The following is a 20,639-nucleotide window of genomic DNA, read 5'->3' on the forward strand; positions in this document are numbered from 1 at the left end:
TGAGGTATCCTTGCCCATCCTCTGCCTTATTCTTTCACTTCATGAGAAACTGGCACTTGTCAGTTGTTCTACTTGTTCTATATGTTGATAGTTTCACTTTCTTGAATACTGTCTGTCCTCTCATGAGCTGGTTGTTCCCCAGAATTCTTGATGTCAGTAAACCAAACACACCCACCACTGCAACGACTGTCAGATCTGGCCCTATGTTGCAGGTAAATCTTGACCATTTAATCCCATAAACCATCATCATCCAATCTATGATGTCCACAGGAGCTATGTATTTTAAAAAATCAAATCTAGTCTGATTCTGAAGCAACAGAGAGGCCAACATACCAACCTGCTTTTGTCTTAAAATATTTGTAGTAGAACTCAGGCTTCATGTTTTTGGAGTGTAAAGGAAGAAGGCTTCAAAATCAATTATTCCCATGTACTAAATGTATTTTTGTAGCCCACCTATGATGAATTTCATGTGCAGTAAGTTAAGTAAACATTCCAGGAACTCTTTAATAATCACCAAGTAATATATGTCAGAATTTAGACTGAGCATTGTAGTTTGTACTACATTTCTGTCATTGCAAGGAAACTGGGAAAATAAACCAGCAAAACAACAAAACAAAATCATAATTTATGTCACAGTTATTTAATTTAATCAAAATGAAGTTGCACAATAACGGAGATAAAATGTGTTCAAGTACTGTGGTGGACATTTTAATGTGTGGGATCTGAAAGAAAGCATTTGAGACACCAGAGATGTCTTTCAGTTGTTTATTGCTTTGTGCAGAGGGTCAGACAATCATATAGAGTGACATACAGTCTGCAGAGTGTTTCAACAGAGGGACATTTATGAGGAAGTCAGTTAGAAACTGATTAAATGAGGGTATGCAGTTGCAAGGATGGCAGCCAGCTGGAACCGGTTCTACATGTTTTTGGATTACATGCAGGGATGGGCAGTATTTCTGTTACTTGTATTTAACATACATATTTCGATTACATTTGAATATTTTGTAATTTGTATTTGATAAGGCCCATAAAAAGCAAATGTCATTTGTGACAAAATGCATTTGAGTGGAGTCATTTTGTATTTAAAATACAAAAAAATATAAATAAATATAAAAAATTTATTTGAGGGGTATTTTGTATTTTGTATCAAAATACGTTTTGATGTATTTTTGCCCATCTCTGATTAGCCTACATGAGAACAGTCAGGTAGGCAGTAAATGGAGTATTCCACTAGTAAACAACTTACAAAAAGCAGCAGAGCACAGGTTACATAAAGTTTAAGGTTATACAGTAGTTTTCCATTACAGCATTGAAGTGAAAACTTGCACACAAAAGGAAAGCAGAATACTCTCTAAACAACAGGATATTACATGTCCATATATGGTAATGATAAATTTGTCTCTACAATAGGCACTGATTGACATGGAAGTTACAGTTCAGCATGATATGTCTCCAGGGCTTTGATTATTTTCCCCATAGTTCTCAGTTCCCGTTCAGTTTTCTCTATTTCTGCATCCCACTTCTTATTCTGCTCATCTACAAAGGTCTTGAGGTTCTCCATCTTTCTCTCCAGTGTCAGAAAGTCTTCAGATTCTTCTCCTGTTTCCTTCAGATATGTCATCACTGAGGAAATGTCCCTCATATTTTCACTCACAGTCTCTAAAAAGATGTCCTTTTGTGCCTAATGGGGAAAAACAAAACCACTTCATGACATGGCAACAACACAGTGTGCTATGTTGTGTCCACCGTGGTACATGAATTCACTTGTGACTGAAATAAAGCTCTCTCACCCTGACAGAATATTCTACCACTGAAGTCACTCCAATGCACATTTATGTGAGCATTTAAAGAACATTGAAACTGACAGACTCACCTTCAATTCGTCCAGTTTCTGTTGAATTTTCTGATTGCTTTCCTTGATATCCGCCTTCAAACATGCAGTTACATATGAGGGTATAAACAACACTAATATAGCACACATTAGCGCAGAGGACTGCAGATTAAAAAAAGAAAATTTCAACAGTAAATTTTCCTGTGATGACTCACAATGACTGTATATTTGCAAATAAATAAATGTTAAAAATGTCAGTAGAGACAATGTAGGACAACCACCGCACCACTCAGCTTAATTTTGGCAAGGTGCCGGAAACATCAGTAAGTCCAAACTGGCCAGAAAGATTTCCGCACACTTACATTACATAGATGAAAGTGTGTGGAAATCTTTTATACCAAATGATTCTACCAATTGTCGACCAAAGGTTAAGCAACAAGTTATTCACCAGTTTGTCCTTGTCGATCAGTGAACTTGCGAGGCAAACCAGACACATCAGAGTGAAGAGGAAGTACAGGCCACCAGCCACTCCTCTGCTTCTTGGCACGGCTGCTGCTGCCATCGCTACTCTAAATAATAATTATACAGCATAAAGATCAATGAAAAAGTAAAAACATTTTAAAATTGTAATATTTAAATGTTTACAGCATAAACCATTTGATGGTGAGTTTCTGATCTTACCTGTGATTTAGATTGAAGGAGAATGATGGAAGGAAGGAAGGAAGGAAAAATGATGAGAAGAAACCACACCATGTCTTATATACTCCTGGGGCCACCTCCCCCACCGCACATCTCAACTGTGTGTGTGTGTGTGTGTGTGTGTTGGTGAATAATGTGGGTTGCACAGGGTAGTGTCCACAGTAACTTAGTAAGTTACTTAGTGGCTTTGCAATCTTTGCAATAAGCTTCTGCCACCGGTGTTGAAATTTCGCGGAAATAAACTGCCTTATGGCAGGAAACGCATCATGTATTGCGAAACTGGTCGTTCAGCCAATCAGGGACTGGAGCTGGTCCTTTTTTTTTTTCTTTTTTTTTTTTTTAAATTGTGCGACACACAAAACCTTACATACAGACATACACCCATACATACTTACAAACCTACATGGGGTGCAGAGATACACACTAAGCAAGGGTAAAAAAACCCAACAAAAAACAAAAACAGCCAGAGGCCTTTACAGATCACTTCCACAAAATTTCTCCATAATAGAGTATGTTTTTGCGGCTTTCTTATTTCTAATGTCCTTAATTGTGGCAGCATAACGGTGCAGTTCTTGTCGAAAGGGTACAATGTTTGGTTTAGATTTGACCCATTTGTTTTTATGGATGTGAAATTTCCCCAAACTCAAGATCAACTAACAGAAAAAACACAAATCTTTGTCTTGGTCATCAAAATAAATAAAAATGTGTTTTTCCTGGAAACTGATCATTCTTCCTGTTTTCTCTTGCACAAAATGTTGAACATCTTTCCAAAAAGTTCTACTGTAAGTACATTGATAAAATAAGTGAGAGATGGTTTCTTCTTCAAGTCCACAGAGATCACACACATATTCAATGTCCAGTTTAAATCTTTCTAGTGTTTTCTTTGCAGGGTAGATTTGATGTAAAATTTTAAACGAAACTTCTTTCACCTTGTTATTAAGACAGAATTTGTCACCAACCAGCCACGCTTTATGCCAGTTAACCTCTCCAAATTGTGCAGTCCAGTAAATTTGACCTCTAGGCAGAATCCTTGATTGTATGCAGCTTCTCAAATATGTGTTAGAGCAAGATTTTTTTGTAACGTCTACTTCGCCCACAAAAATATCACAATTATAATTTTCTGCAACAGCAGCATTTCTTTCAGTCCCTTTTAGAAGCTGCAGCACACCCTGTGGTAGTGCATCAAAAATCACAGCATATTTCTTCGACGTGACTGGCAACTGAAATTTTAACAAAAATTCTTCATAAGAAAGTAAAAAACCTTGATCATTGATAAGTTGGTCAACTAATAAAATTCCATGCTCCACCCGATCCTTATAAAACAGTGATTTGTTTTTGTAAAGGATGTCTTCATTATTCCAAATATAATACCTGGTTGGTGAGAAATTATGTTTATAGATCAGTTTCCAGGACAGCAAAGCTTGTTTGTGAAAGTTGGAAAGTTTGGCAGGAAGTTTTTCAACTTTGTAGTTACATTTCAACATAAACTGTATTCCACCTAATGAATTAAATACATGTGTGGCAAAAGAGTTCCAGAAGTTGTTCTTCTGCCTGCATAAGTTGCTTAACCAGTTAATCTTAAAAGAGTGATTTAATGTTTCAAAGGTTAACACATCCATGCCACCATCCCTCTTGGCATTACACAAAATATCTTTTTTTAGGTAATGGCATCTGTTCTTCCAGATAAAGTTGAATAAGATTTGATCTAGTTTCTTAGAGACTACTGCAGGCATTTCTAATGCTAGCGACAAATATACAGATCTTGATATTCCTTCAGCTGTAGATAACAGCGTCCAACCATTTAAGGATAGATCCCGCATTAACCACATATTGAATTTTCTTTGTATTTGTTGAGTTATTGGTTCAAAGTTTACCTCCGAGCACCTGTTCTCATTTTTGTCAAGCACTACACCCAGATATGTCACAGTTTGTTTAATGGGAATATCACTCAATTCTAACAGATCACAGTGTTTAAGGGGAAACAGCACAGATTTATTAAGGTTCATTGTCAATCCAGAAACCTCAGAAAACTCTCTGATGCACCGCACAGCTGTGTCAAGTTCGTTTTGATTGGACAGAAAAAATTGTTGTATCATCCGCTAATTGAGCCAATTTGAAGTCTCTACCTAAAGCCCTTATGCCCTGAAAGTTGCTTCTTTTAATATGTGTTGCCATGACCTGTGTGACCAGCAAAAACAAAAAAGAACTTAGTGGGCATCCTTGTCTGATTCCACGACTGGTAAACCTGGGCGCTGTACCATTTGTTACCTTAATTGAGCTGTTACTTCCTTTATAAAGTGTTTGAACTGCCCTCAAAAACCTATTTCCAAAACCAAAGCATTGAATGACTTTAAACATAAACTGGTGACTGACTGTATCAAATGCTTTGTAAAAGTCAACAAATCGAATAAAACTTTCATCTGGTATAAATTCATTATAATCTATCATATCTAAAATCAGACGAATATTATTTACAGTGTTCCTTCCTGGCATAAACCCAGATTGTTCGTCATCAATAATATCAGCTAATCCTATTTTTAACCTTTTAGCAAAGATAAGAGCAAAAAGCTTTGCATCATTATTCAACAGGCTAATCGGTCTCCAGTTTTCAATGCTTAACTTATCTTTTTTGGTTTTGGAAGTTTTATCAATCCCTGTCTCAGAGTATGGGGCAGTTCCTCTTTTTCTAGAGCCTCTTCAAACAGTCCAGCTAAAAATGGAGCGATTGATTGTTTAAAGCATTTATAAAATTCCCCTATTATCCCATCATTCCCTGGAGCTTTGTTATCCTTGAGGGAATCAATACATTTTTGCACCTCTGTTATAGTTATTTTCTGGTCACATATTACTTGGAAGTCTTCATCTGTACTTCTAATATTCGGTTGTATGGTTTGAAGGAATAATGCCATTTTATCTTTGTCCAAGGAGTCAGCCAGATACAGCTTCTCATAAAAATTGGTACATATTGTGAAATTAGTTTTCCATCTTCACATACAGTATCATTCATTTTAAGTTTGCTCAGGGAAGATATTTCGTGATTTCTTTTTTCTAAATTGAAGAAATATTTGGTGCATTTCCCCCCCTGTTCAAGCCATTTCCTTCTGGATCTGATGAAGGCCCCTCTAGCCTTTTCCTCATAGATCTTATCCAATTCAGTCTGCAAGTAAGCCAATTCTTCTACTTGATCACTGGTTGGGTCAGTTTTCTCTGATAATGGAATGATTTGGGTGACAAGTTGTAGTTCTTTTTCTTTATTGTAGCTGCGGATCCTTCTGCTTAATTGTTTGGCTAACTTTATTTCATATTTCATTAATTCCCAGTATAGTCCAAAATTCTTTAGTGTGTTTGCTTGTCTCCAGCATTTATCGATGATTTTTTGGCTTTCCTTTACAAATTCTTTATTTTGCAGCAGCGTTTTGTTTAATTTCCAATAGTCTCTATTCAACTTCTGCCTATCCAAGGTGGAATTGAATTGCTATAGCCTTGTGATCTGTCAGTATTGTGGGTTCTATTTTGATTAAGTCTACCTTATTTCCTAGTTCTGCTGAAATTAACCAAAAAACTATACAGGATTGGAGGGATCTATTCTTATTGCTCCACATGTATACTTTTTCCTGTGGGTATCTTTGTCTCCATATATCAATCAAGTTCATTCTGTGGCAAATATTTTCCAGTTCAGTTATCTGTTTGGTATTGGGAGGCCATCTGTCCACGCTTTCATCAAACACTGTGTTGAAATCTCCTCCCCATAAAATTTCCACCAAAGGAAACAATGCCAGCCATTGATCTACCTTATTTTCTGTTGTTGAGAAAATGATGTTATTGAGAAGTTTACTGTTGGAAGTATATATATTGATCAGAATAACAAGAGATTGGTTGATATCTGCCAACAGAATGTTCCATCTTTCACTCTTATCCATATCATGCTTTATAATTTTCCCACCAAATTTCCCCTGTAGGATGGCGACCCCTGCTGAGCGATTGCTGCCATGAGAAAACCATACATTTCTTCCCCATTGACTTCTCCAGTGTGAAACATCTACCTCAGAAGAATGGGTCTCTTGAATGAAAAAAAAATCTGCACCTTTATTTTGAAGAAATAAAAATAAGCTCTTCCTTTTCACCTCATTCTTAATACCCCTGACATTGACAGAAAAAACAGAAGTTGCCATAAACTAAGTTAGACAGTCGCGCACACACACACACACACACACACACACACACACACACACACACATACGCACCTACTCAAAAACCTCTCTGGGTTGAGAGCAGATACTACAGTGGCTGGCTACTGCATCAGATCAGACCACATTCACTGAAAAGAATTTACCCCGCTTCATTTAGTGTTTCGTCACTCTACAAGGAAAAAAAAAGAAAAGAAAAAACACCAACATTTTCCTTTTTAGAGAATGTTCATGAGAGAGAAAACTAAGATTTCAAGAAGTAAGATGCATTATTTTAACACAGAAAAGCTGTAATATTCCTGGAAAAAACTCACAATATTCTTGGGAAAATGTGGGAAATAAACAAAAAAAGGCCTTTAAATTTAAAGTGAGCATTTCTAACAGCCACATCAGAAAATAGGCCTGGAACACTGAGTCCTTTTCTAAATAAAGAGTTCAGATTTAGTCTTTGCTGTTAAGGCCTGCAGATCAGACAGACATAGACCTATAGTCTCACGGGCCTGTGGTAGCTAAAGTTTGTAACGTACATGTCCTTTGCTGTGATATATGCGTGCGCTCCTCTGAAACCAGCTTTCTTCCCCTCTTTCCTCGCCTTCTCCACCTGCGGCCACAACTGGTTTCTGGACTCCTTGGCTTCTTGTGTTAGGTCCTCCAAGAGCTTTATTCTTCTCTCTTTAAGGAGCTCTGAAGTTCTGGCATCCTTCCAGATCTTATCTCGATGAGATCGTGACAGAAAGCGTACTATGACGCGACGGCTGGAGCGCTCGTGTCCAGAGCGAGGTCCCGCTCTGTGCATGATATCCACCGTGAGAACCAGCTGGTTCGCAATATCGGGGGAGATTTGTCTCAACAGGTCAATGATGGTTTTCTTTATATCCTCCCCCATCTTCTCAGGTATCCCGGCCACTCGGAGGTTCCATCGTCTCGAATAAGCATCCATGTCGTTGTATTTGTCCCGGAGCTCCGTGCTCGCTTTCCCCAGGGTTGCAGCTTCGGCCTGGAGAGTGTTCACCTGGCCAGACATGTCATCCACCCGCCCCCACAGAGCCTCCAGGGAGTCTGTGACACTTTTCGTCGTTTTAGTGTTTTTTTTTTTACTGCATCTTCCAAGGATTGGAGTCGCTGAAGAGACTCAACTTGCCTCTTCTCAATTCTCTCAAGTAGGCCTATGCTTAACGACATCAAGTCAGAGACCTCCGGCTCATCACTCACCGGTTTTTTGTTCTTCTTCGGTTTTGGCCCATTAGAAGCTTCAGGTAATTGCTCCGGAGTCGGTTCACCTTCCTCGTCAATAAGGCTGTCCATGACCTTAAGTTGGTCGTCCAGGCAGTTACGCGCATAGGAGTGCATCGTATTTATAAAGTTTTTCTTGTCCATATCCCTCAGTGTGATGCGTCTTGACTTACTCCGGAATCCCAGCCCAAAGCAGAAAAGTTTGTAACGCACGTGGAGGAGGCCTCCCTCCGCGGTTTGGTGCTTGTCTTGTATGGGGTGCCGTTTGTAAAGTGGCTCACGCTGAAAATAACATCAACATTTTTGCCACATTTAGCTTCAAACAATGTTTAAAAAAGTATTGTGAATTTTTTAACGTCACCTTTTACCACATTTACGGCGATATTTGTTAACTTAGAAATATAGCCTATTAAATAGTTAAATCTAAATATTAAATGTGGCACCTAAATGTTAAATCTAAATCTAAATCTAAATGTTAAATCTAAATATTAAATATAAATCTAAATGTTAAATCTAAATGCTAAATATAAATATAAATCTAAATGTTAAATCTAAATGTTGAATATAAATATAAATCTAAATGTTAAATGTTAAATCTAAATGTTCTGGGTGAAACTAAATATTTAGCTAATATGCAAATTCACACTGCCGGTCACCAGAAGTACCAAAATAAAAGCTTGAGATGGTCAGACTGTGTTTATAGAATCAAATAACGAATTAAAACCAACTTATCGGGGGAAATGGACACTTGAACATACATTAGCGTGATAATAACTACCTAAAATAACAAGAAACGTGTTTGGAGAAATTTTATTTGATGTGTACTTTGAGTTAGAATAATTTGTTATGTATGTATAAAGCATCATATACAGTAGGTGTGTACATTTTGTTTTAGACAAAATTAATTATCAACCTTTAATCATCTTTCAAAGGAATGTGAGATTTTTTTTCCACTGTGTTCTTGGTTCATTCTTCATAGATGACAGGGTTAAGTCTGTTCATGAGGCTTGCCACCATTGCAAAGCTGGTCCTGGTGTTACCCCACTCCAATGCAGATGCAGAGAGAGAGACTAAAACCAGGAACAGCCTGGCTCTGGATGGAACCCTGTCATCAATAATGACAATAAAGATGGCTGGCCTGGAGTCCTGCTTCACGTGGGAGCCCTCTCCAGAAATCATCAAGGCCTCAAAAAAGGCCACAAGCAAGTACAACAAAGCACACAGATCTTAAGGACTTTGACAGTAGTCTCCCTATTTTGGGAATTGTTTGTATAAATGGTTAAACTTTAATTTTTTTTTTTTTAATTTAAATTGGTATTAGCTGCATGTAGTTTGGGGATGTTCAAAAATGTCACATTAACATAGCTTTTGGGGGCTTTCATTTTTATTTAAATGTTTCTTGCATGATGTTGCATATCTGTTTACTATTTGATGACTTTATTTTTATACAGAATCCCAAAGTAAACATGCACAAATTTGAGCCATGCTGTGTCTTGTGTCTTACTGTTGGGTCAGTTGGTTCAATTGGTACACTCTGAGTTAGGCTAATACACTGAGAACTACTGATGTATGGAAAATGGTATATTTAAAAACAATGACAACAACAACAACAAAAAAACGTTTTTGCTGTATGATAATGACGCTGAATGGGCCATACAAAAAATTGCAGTGTATGTGGCAAAATTTTGATTGGCCCCACCAAATCTCACTCCAAGGTTTTTTGAAAAGTTGGCAGCCCTGGCTGTACTGTACTGGCTGCTAGTTCATTCCTAGCTGGCCAGCATCGCAAATCGCCGCAACCAGGGACTGGGTAGCGAGTGTTGGTCGGCTGACACCCTCGTTGCCATTCTACGGCAGCCCTCTGACAGTAATACCCCCTCCCTTCCTTCTGTTCTCTTCTCACGGAGGGAGCTATCGACGGACATTGTCCAGCTAAGTTATGCCCAGCTAAGTGAGTACTGAACTTTGTTTCCCATTCAATTTGAGCTCCAACGGGCCGTATTGTTTCAATACAGTACCGTTTATTCTAGAATCGGGACTGTTTATATGTGAATATTGGTATAATTCCACTGTGTCTACTGTTGTTTGTACTGATACTGTACATATTGGTATAATTTACTGTGAGTTGTTTGTACTGGTACTGTGCATTCTGGTATAATTATTTGCATTACTATTTGTTTTTTCTTCAGATAAATCCGATAGTTGTTGTTCGGTCTCTTTGCTCATTGATTTAGTAGAGTGTCCACACACCTTCTCATTCTACATATACATAGAGGTATACTGGTGGCTTTACGGCCGACATTTTATTGATTATCTCTGATCCCCAGGGTCAATGTGGTCGTTGCGACAGTACAACACAACACCGCTGACGCTAAGTGGCGCCAAGCTAAAAAAAAAAAAAAACAAATCCTATCTGTTGCCTCTTTAAATTGAATCTTGGCATGTTTCATAGGGGGCCATAGCATTAATAGTGACATACACCTTTGTGACAAGTACTCCTCTTTCAAAATGTCTTAATCGACTGTGCCATCATGATATGGAAAAAACAAATTCCTTCTTGTCTAAGGGATTTTCAGCAAAGGGTAAATGGGGTTAGGTGTTAACCAACTTAAGAAACATTCACATAATCATTGATCTGTAACTGTGGTATGTAAAACACTGATGATTCCTTTCCAGTAGGTCTGTCTCCTGTACAAATGCTGCCTGACTCTGTGTGGGACATGATCCTCCTAAATGCATACATGAGAGAAAAGACAAGTTTGTTTGATGTTCCTATTTCTATTCAGATTTTGTTCAGATGTCCACCATGTGTGTCTCTAGCTTCACTTCCACAGAACTAGTATTTAGCAGTTTAAAACCACAGGAATATAATGTAATCCGTTAGTGTTGGCACACACTGTGAGACACACAGGAAACACCAAGATGAAAAACCCATACAAAACTGTACAGAAATATGTAGAGCATTAAATTACAAATGCCCATGATACATGGATGCCCATAACCTGTGAGAGCATTTCTTTTAACTCAATCTGGAAAAGAAAAAAAAAAGTCAAGGCAAATATTGAGTTTAAGTTTTGGAATAAATTTCTTCATCCTTCATCAAACTAGCTGATTCTGTAGGGTGGACACCCAGGTCCAAACCATCATCATCCAGTGTATGATTTCCACAGGAGCTGCTGTATTAAAGAATATCCATAGCTGATTCTGAATCAACAGAGAGGCCAACTCACCAGCCTGCTGTTGTCTTTACAGAAGAAATTTTTGTATAAGCTTCATGTTTTAGAAATGTTAAGGAAGAAGGCATCAAACAGTAATAATTCCCATATATTGAATTTATTTTTTTCAGGCAACCTATGATGAATTTCATGTGCAATATTTCAATTTAATCATTTCTTAAAATACCAGGCACATTCTCTCAGTATTATAGTATATATCAGAATTTGGACTGAGCATTGTAGTTTGTATTACATTTCTGTCATTGCAAGGAAGCTGTGAAAATAAACCAGCAAAAGGAAACATCATGATTTATTTTTATCCTAATTTATGTCAAACATTTAAAAGGAATTCATGATTTAAAGGCCAGTGTATAAACATCTTAAAATGAAGCTGCACAATCAGAGAGAGAAATGTAACAGGCACAATAGATGTTATATCAGAGATAGAGACACTGACTGACTGACATGGAAGTTACAATTCAGCTTGATGCTCCTCAAGGGCTTTGATCAGGTTATTCCTTTTTCCCAGTTCCTTTTCAGTTTTCTCTATTCCTACATCTGTCTCCCTATTTATCCCATCTACAAGGGTCTTGGTTTTCTCCATGAAGCTCTTGATGTTTTCCATGAATTCCACTAGTGGCAGAGAGTCAACAGGTAAGTGTTCTGAGGTTTTCTTCATAAATGCCATCAATGGGTCCATGAGGCCCATAGATCCATCCATGAGCTCTGAAGCGGCGTGCCTTTGTGCCTTAAAGGGGAAAATCAAATAATTTCATCACATGGCAGCGACTCAGTTTGCTATGTTCTGTTCACTTCAGTACAATTTTTGTGAGCGTGTGAGCAACATGTAAACTGACTGACTGACTGACTCACCTTGATTTTGTCCAGTTTTTGTTGTGCTTCCTGAAGATTTTCCTTCATCTCTTCCTGCAAATTCAGCATGAGAATTAACATTCAGTTACATATGGGGATATGAACAGCACTAATATAGAGCACATTAGTACAGACGACTGCAAATTTAAAAATAAGAACATTGTCACAGTAAATTTTCTTACGATGACTCATTATAGTTGTTTACTTGCAAATCAATTCGATATTGTTGTCATTGGCAAAGGGAGGTTAAGCAACAATTTATTCACCAGTTTGTCCTTGTCCATCAGTGAACTTGCGAGGCAAACCAGACACATCAGAGTGAAGAGGAAGAACAGGCCACCAGCCACTCCTCTGCTTCTTGGCACAGCTGCTGCTGCCATCGCTGTTCTAAATGATAATTATACAGCATAAACATTAAATGAAGAATTAAACACAATTTTAAATGTGTATCATTGTAATATTTTAAGTCTACAGCAAGCAGCAAAGTCTACAGCATAAATCACAGTGAGTTAAAGTTTCTGATCTTACCTGTGATGTAAATTAAAGGAGAGCTGCTGTAAAAATGATGGGATGACACCACAACATGCCTTATATACTCCTGGTGTCACCTCGCCCACTGCACATCTCAACTCTGTGTGTGTGTGTGTGTGTGTGTACTATACAAAACTATGTCGTCCAGTAAATTACAAATGTAAAACTGAAACTGATTCACTTCATGAGAAACAGTCAGTTGTTCTCACTTGACCTTTCATATCAAATGTTCCTGGTGTCTTTTGCAATTGTACTTGTTGATCAGAGCGTGTTCCTACATGCAGAACAGGTTATTCTTTGTACGTACCTGACATTCCCTCTAAGGTTTTACTTTCACAGAAATAGTATGTGACAGTTTCACTTTATAGGAAAATACAAACATCAGTTGATGTCGCTGCCAACTCCTAGACAACAGATCACTGCAAACTGTACAAAATATTTCATACAAACATTGTTATTTTGTGCAACAGTAGGAAACCAGAAACATGACAGTGGACGTGTCATAGTTACGGGACCTCTTCCTGACTGAGCGGGTGGTAACAGGCAACTTTAAAGAGGGTTTGTATGTAGGCTGAAGAGAGACCAGATTATGATCTGATCTGCCAAGAAGTGGTAGGGCAGAGGCACTGTAGGCGTCCTTGGCATCTCCATAAAACAAATCTAGTGTCTTATTCTCCCTGGTGGGACAGTCCGCATACTGAACAAACCCAGTCAGATGGGAGGAGAGAGTAGTGTTGTTAAAATCCCCCGTTATTGCAATGAATGCACTAGGTTGCTGGGTCTGAATCAAGGATCACGTCTTTATGGGTTGTGGTTAGCCTTTGTGTTCCCCTGTCATAGTTTTTTTTTTTTTTTAGAAAAAGTTGCATCTACCTTCATTGATTAGTAATTTAATGCACCACCCGGTGAGCACGCTTTTGTAAGTGACCTTGGATGTTGCATCACCAGCAGACACAGACTGTGTTTAGCTTTGTTTTAAGTTGGTTGTATTAGTGGTTTGTCTTTGTTTTTACATGTTCAGTGAGGATTTTATTTTCTAGGTTTGAGGTTTTAGTTTTTCTCAGTTGCATTCAGTTAATTATGTTTATAGTTTTCTATTTTGTTATTTTCTCCTCATGTGTTTGCTCTTGCTTGACTTCCTGTCTTTGTGTGTTTTCCCACCTGGTTTCCACCACATCTGTATGTCAATGAGTTTTTCAGTTACACGTGTTTAATCACCCTGCTCCCTCTTGTGCTTTGTCTTTACCTCTCTAGCCTTTTGTCCCAGAGTTTACTTTTTTCCAATTGTTTTGTGTTTCTCGTGTTGTTGGATCAACATGTTAACTGCCTGTTGGGTGGACTGGTTATACCATGTATGAACGAGCAGAGAAGTTGAACCTAGAACAGAGTGTAGAGGACTTCAGACTGCTGAAGACTCTGAATGATGTTCACACAGGTGAGTTCAACAACATGCTCATTGAACTCTTGCACTCTCCACATGAAAACATCAACTCCTGGGGGCTATTCCATCAAGCAGGCTAAAGACAAATCCAGGCTTAAATGGCCAAGTCTGGCTAATGTGAGTCAGAGCTCTGTTCCATCAAAGTGGCTAAGATTAGCCTCACATTGGTAACAATGGAAACCATGGTTTCCGTTCCATCAACCTGAGCCACAACTCCATTTCATCAAGGTGGTTAACCTGAACCCCAGCCTAGTGACCATGGTAAATTATGTTGCCAGGCAATCCTGGTCTGTAGCAGGATTCAGGTGAGGATTAGCTCCTTCTATGATCAAAAAATGTTCAATAGACAAGAACAGACACCTAAGACAGTTCTGCCAGTGCTTTACACACTCACAGCTGTCATGTAATGATATGATATGTAGATCATAAAATATATAACACAATTAATAAAAAAAATAAAAAACAAATTCAAATGTAATAAAAATAAGATAATTAAAAAATACACTTACAACAGTAAAGCCAAAATCAAACTAATAAAAACAAAACTATAATAAAATGAAACTGAGTCATTAAAAAAAAGATTGTACATGAACATGTGATTGCCCTCCCATCCCCACCCCACTGTGTTTCCAATTGGCTAGCAAATTCACAGCCAATTAAGGTCAACTGACAACGGCCAGAGAAGGAGAGGGACACACCCAGAGAGACACAGAGACAGAGCAAGAGAGAGTAAATTAGGAAATAATGGCATGCCCCTTCATTGAGGATCCTGTTGATGAGGAGGCCCACATTGTTCAGAGGGCCTTCCAACCACCACCAGCCCCAAGGGTCTTCCAGGACAGGACCAACCCATTGATACAGACAGACTCCTATCTGTGGGAGAGGTACCGCTTCAGCAGGCAAAGCATAGTGTATCTATGCAGTTTGCTGGAACCACACATTATAAAGGTCACACGCTGCAGCCAATCTCTGACCACTGTGCAGTCAGTCTGTATTGCACTGAGGTTCTTTGCTAGCAGTACACTCCTGTATAGTGTTGGTGATGCTGAGAGGCTAAGTAAGGCAACTGTTTGCAGAGAGGTAAAAAGGGTGTATTTTCTATTCATTTTGATTATTTCTAGCATCACCATACATCATGCATAGGGCTTGAGATGATCACATTAACATTATGGTTATCTTTTATATTTATGAATTCACCATGACACAAAGCAACCAAACACACACCATTGTGGTTTGTCTGTTCCTCATCCTATAGCACATTCTGTACATTTAAGGGGATTTTCCTTATTTTGACATAATAAGAGATAGAGCTTACAACTGACTCCCAAATGATGAGAAATAGATAATTGATTCACTATCACCTGCATTCACTTCACAATCAAAAGATAAATGTAATGTGATTATTTCCTATAAACTGATCATTTTGAAAATGTCATAATCTACAATCAATTATGTGATAAATGCAATGATTGAGATAAAATAGTTTGATTAAATGCATCATCTGAAATGTACATAGGAATCAGTAGATAAATGTGATAAATAGTCTGTCACTAATATTAATTTACACATTTGGTGAGTTTCATTAGGCATACTTGAATTGTTAGATTTAATAGGTGTTCTTATCTACATATATTTTGTCCCTTTGATGCGAAATGCTGAATTTTCTTTGTCACTTACGCATTTAGCCTATCGGCAATATTCCGCCACGCCACCTCCCTTGCTTTATTAATTGCTGCAGTATTGCCTTTTTCTTAATTATGTCCTTATAGTCCTCATACACTTCCATAAGGAGCATTTACTCCGCCGTAGAAAAAGCCTCCGCTCGCTCCTCTCCTTTGCTTTTTGATATTTCGCAACATTTTCGACACTCGACTAGTGTGGGCTTTTTATTTTCCCTGGGCTCGTGCATGAGTTGAGGCTTAACAGGTGAGGCTTGAATTAGCGTCAGTTGGAGCCAGCTGATTTCACTTGATGGAACGGGTGGGAGCTAGACTGGGACTTGGCATTTAGTCAAACTTCAAGATTACACCTTAGTCTGGATATTCTTAGCTACGCTGATGGAATACCCCCCAAATACAAAAGTATACAAAAATATGTTGTCCAGTAAATTACAAATGTAAAGCTGAAAATGATTCACTTCATGAGAAATAGTCAGTTGTTCTCACTTGACCTTTCATATCAAATGTTTCTGGTGTGTTTTGCAATTGTACTTGTTGATCAGAGCGTGTTCCTACATGCAGAGCAGGTTATTCTTTGTACGTACCTGACATTCCCTCTAAGGTTTTACTTTCACAGAAATAGTATGTGACAGTTTCACTTTATAGGAAAATACAAACATCAGTTGATGTTGCTGCCAACTCCTAGACAACAGATCACTGCAAACTGTACAAAATATTTCACACAAACATTGTTACTTTGTGCAACAATCGGAAACCAGAAACATGACAGTGGAAGTGTCATAGTTATGGGCAGTTACTATCCGCACGTGTGAAATAATATAATTTGCCCCTGAGCATGTTGTATTGCACTTACGATGTATTACATAAATCTGATGCCATAGCTATAAGCCTCATCAGCTCTGGCACCTATTCTACACACAGCTGTACACACACCTCTATCAGAAGTCTGGATGTGATATTTTAGAATTTGAAAAAAAAAAAGCCATCATATACACAAATTTCCATATATTAAATACATTTAGGTTGTACACTTCTGCTAAATATTATACTGATGTGCAATAGTTTAATTACACCACCGAAAAAAATACACATGACAAGCCAGTACAAAATATGTAAGACAAACTGTTCAACACAGAGGAATACAATATGTACATTACAAATGTGAGGCCTTATTGAAAATATGGAGGCCTTATTGAAAATATTTTTTTGTCAGACTGACAACAAATTGTGTAAATTAGAAAAGAAAGTTTAACTGATGAAATTTATGTTTGCAAAAGCCTTGCAACCAACTGGAATAAAACTACAGAAGGAAAAAATAACATTCGGTGGAAGAAAAGGATATTATACAATTCTTTCACTTCATTACAAAGTCTTTTGGTTCTCTTTCAGTTACCTGACCAGAGACCTGACACTCCGCACTCAGCTGACACTGTGGAAATTATATGACTTGTGTACATTCGCTGTCCAAGTGTCTGCCTTGACGGCTGTTCTGCTCCCAGGCTGTGGTTAACAGCTCATGAACAGCACAAAACTGAACAGCAATGCAATCAAATGATGGGTCACGTCTTTATGGGTTGTGGTTAGCCTTTGTGTTCCCCTGTCATAGTTTAAAACAAACGGTTGCATCTACCTTAATTACTTACTAATTTAATGCAAAATGGAGCCAGATCAAATACCTCTTGTTTTGCTGTGTGATGTTTCCAGCACAAAGCTCTTCCTCAGACTTTTAGTTCATTTGTTATTTGTGTGGTGACTGTTTGTGTGTGAAAATAGTGCAAAATAGTTGCACATGACATTATGAAAACTACTTTTCCATCTCCCCATGTCTCTCAGAGCCTATCTAGCTTTGAGAGAGCTAATGAATTCCAGAGTTGTGGTAACTAAACCTGCTGTGAAGAGAGGAACCATTTGTGTCAAGAGGCAGACAAATATAAAGCTGAAATCCTCTCCCAGCAATCTTACAAAAAAATTCTGCAGGAAGTTCTCCGTCACATACATGACCACATATTCTCTCAACTCACATATTAAGTCAGTCTTGAAAAAGCACCGACACATCCTACAGTCCGATACAGACCTATCTTCTGTCTTTCAAGACCCTCCCCTCTTGGTACATGCTGATTTCAGAGGTAATAATAGACCTGCATATGCACAGCCCATCCAGACACTACTCAGCCCTGTCCTTATCGAGAATTGCACAAAAAACAAACAACCCATCTGTCAACACAACAGCCCTATCCGAAGAAATGACTGTGATTACCTCATTGCTGTAAATTATAATGACTTAAAACATGGCATTGCTTTCTTAAGAGTCAATGGGACAGAGATGGGCACATTGCCACCTAGAGGTGGTGACTACAACCTGCTGTTGAAAAGACATGGAGCCTTTTGGATTTTTACAGACATATTATATATGATTGATATATGATTTCTACAAATACATCAGCATTGATCCAAATCAGAGGAGCTGCTGTATGTTAAAATGTCCTTATCATATTTCAATCTAGCAGCACAAGTGAAGATGTTCTCTGTTAAAGCAACAGAGAGGTGAACTCACCAGCCTGCTGTTGTCTTTACAGAAGATATATTTGTAAAAGAACTCAGGCTTCATGTTTTAGAAGTGTAAAGAAAGAAGGCATCAAACAATAATTCCCATGTATTGAATTTATTTTTGTAGCCCACCTATGATGAATTTAATCATTTCTTAACATCTCAGGCACATTTTCTAAACATTATAGTACATATAGTACAGTACAATCACCAAGTAATACATGTCAGAATTTAGACTACATTTCTGTCATTGCAAGGAAGCTGTGAAAATAAACCAGCAAAAGAAAACAATCATAATTTACTTTTATTCTAATTTATGTCAAACATTTAAAAGGAATTCATGATTTAAAGGCCAGTGTATAAACACCTTAAAATGAAGCTGCACAGTCAGAGAGAGAAATGTAATAGACACAATAGATGTAATATCAGAGATGGAGGCACTGACTGACATGGAAGTTACAATTCAGCTTGATGCTCCTCAAGGACATTGATAAATGCATTCATTTTTCTCAGTTCCCTTTCAGTTTTCTCTATTTCTGCATCTATCTCCCTATTCTGCTCATCTGCAAAGGTCTTGGTTTTCTCCATGAAGCTCTTGATGTTTTCCATGAATTCCACTAGTGGCAGAGAGTCAACAGGTAAGTCTTCTGAGGTTTTCTTCATAAATGCCATCAATGGGTCCATGAGGCCCATAGATCCATCCATGAGCTCTGAAGCGGCGTGCCTTTGTGCCTTAAAGGGGAAAATCAAATAATTTCATCACATGGCAACGACTCAATTTGCTATGTTCTGTTCACTTCAGTACAATTTTTGTGAGCGTGCGAGCAACATGTAAACTGACTGACTGACTGACTCACCTTGACTTTGTCCAGTTTTTGTTGTGCTTCCTGAAGGTATTCCTTCATCTCTTCCTGCAAATTCAGCATGAGAATTAACATTCAGTTACATATGGGGATATGTACAGCACTAATATAGAGCACATTAGCAGAAATTACTGCAGATAAAAAAAGAAAAAGAATTTAAACAATCAATTTGCTTGTGGTGACACATAGTGGTTGTGTACTTGCAAATCACTTTAAAATGGTTTTCAGTAGCAAAGGAAGGGTAAGCAACAATTTATTCACCGCTTTGTTCATGTCAATCAGTGAACTTGCGAGGCAAACCAGACACATCAGAGTGAAGAGGAAGAACAGGCCACCAGCCACTCCTCTGCTTCTTGCCACGGCTGCTGCTGCCATTGCTGTTCTAAATGATAATTATACAGCATAAAGGATCAATGAAGACGTAAAAACATTTTTAAATTGTAATATTTAAATGTTTACAGTATAAACCATTTGATAGTGAGTTCAAGTTTGAAGAATTAAACACAATTTTAAATGTGTATCATTGTAATATTTTAAGTCTACAGCAAGCAGCAAAGTCTACAGCATAAACCACAGTGAGTTAAAGTTTCTGATCTTACCTGTGATGTAGATTAAAGGAGAGCTGCTGTAAAAATGATGGGATGACACGACAACACGCCTTACATACTCCTGGTGTCACCTCGCCCACTGCACGTGTGTGTGTGTGTGTGTGTGTGTGTGTGTGTGTGTGTGTGTTGGCCTTGCCTCCACGAATTTGTATCTCCGCTCCCTCAGGCCATCACTGTAGATTCACTTAACAGGAATATATCAACATTTGTTAGTTTAGGTGCATACTGTACTATTAGAAACAAAAGACAACAATTCAGTACAAAATTATACAAAAATATGTTGATATTTGAACAAATTTGTGATACTGTGACAGACAGCAAATAGTGTCATTTATGTAAAAAAGTTTTGTCAGCTGTGGCCAGTTGAGGAAAAATGTAATCGATAAACCTTGCAACCAACTGAAAAAAATAAAATAAATAAAAATTAGAGACAGAAAGAAACCATCAGGTGTAGTAAAACATATTTCACAATAAATATGCTTATTGTCCTAGAAAACTCCAGAGCTTTTGATCTTCCTCAGATAACCTCTTCTCTGTCACTTCATGAGAAATAGGCAGTTGACCTTTCATATCATATCATATCATATCATATCATAGCATAGCATAGCATAGCATAGCATAGCATAGCATAGCATAGCATAGCATATCTTTTGTGAAAGAAAGTGTTGGAGGCCTTATAGAACATGTTGTGACAACAATTATGTAAATGTCATAGTTATGGGCAATTAATATCCGCACGTGTGAAATAATATAATTTAGCCCCTGAGCATGTTGTATTGCACTTACGATGTATTACATAAATCTGATGCCATAGCTATCAGCCTCATCAGCTCTGGCACCTATTCTACACACAGCTGTACACACACCTCTATCAGAAGTCTGGATGTGATATTTTAGAATTTGAAAAAAAAAAAGACACCAGATAACACAAA

At 37.9% G+C, this 20,639-nt stretch overlaps 1 protein-coding gene and 1 long non-coding RNA gene across 2 annotated transcripts; both read right to left on the bottom strand.

Annotated features, from left to right (window-relative positions):
* Positions 1–751: 751 nt before the first annotated feature.
* Positions 752–19,722, bottom strand: LOC144459692 (uncharacterized). Its single transcript, XM_078164143.1, has 4 exons — positions 19,699–19,722; positions 2,280–2,400; positions 1,874–1,927; positions 752–1,681 (listed from the first exon to the last, which is right to left on the bottom strand). Exons 2-4 carry the CDS (start codon positions 2,391–2,393, stop codon positions 1,430–1,432), a joined length of 420 nt encoding a protein of 139 aa, XP_078020269.1. The 5' UTR covers positions 2,394–2,400; positions 19,699–19,722; the 3' UTR covers positions 752–1,429.
* Positions 11,265–12,709, bottom strand: LOC144459693 (uncharacterized). The gene is made up of 4 exons (XR_013488517.1): positions 12,567–12,709; positions 12,305–12,425; positions 12,039–12,092; positions 11,265–11,913 (listed from the first exon to the last, which is right to left on the bottom strand). It is a non-coding gene; the product is annotated as an uncharacterized LOC144459693 (long non-coding RNA).
* Positions 19,723–20,639: the final 917 nt, after the last annotated feature.

Source organism: Epinephelus lanceolatus, chromosome 22, assembly GCF_041903045.1.
Source record: "Epinephelus lanceolatus isolate andai-2023 chromosome 22, ASM4190304v1, whole genome shotgun sequence".
Taxonomy (NCBI): Eukaryota; Metazoa; Chordata; class Actinopteri; order Perciformes; family Serranidae; genus Epinephelus; species Epinephelus lanceolatus.

Bases quoted from the DNA above. Each gene is read 5' to 3' on its own strand.
- LOC144459692 (XM_078164143.1), bottom strand. From the start codon at position 2,393: ATGGCAGCAGCAGCCGTGCCAAGAAGCAGAGGAGTGGCTGGTGGCCTG. The intron at 1,928-2,279 runs GTGAATAACTTG...GCATGTTTGAAG, and splicing joins TGATCGACAAGGACAAACTG to GCGGATATCAAGGAAAGCAA. The intron at 1,682-1,873 runs GTGAGTCTGTCA...TTTCCCCATTAG, and splicing joins AGAAACTGGACGAATTGAAG to GCACAAAAGGACATCTTTTT.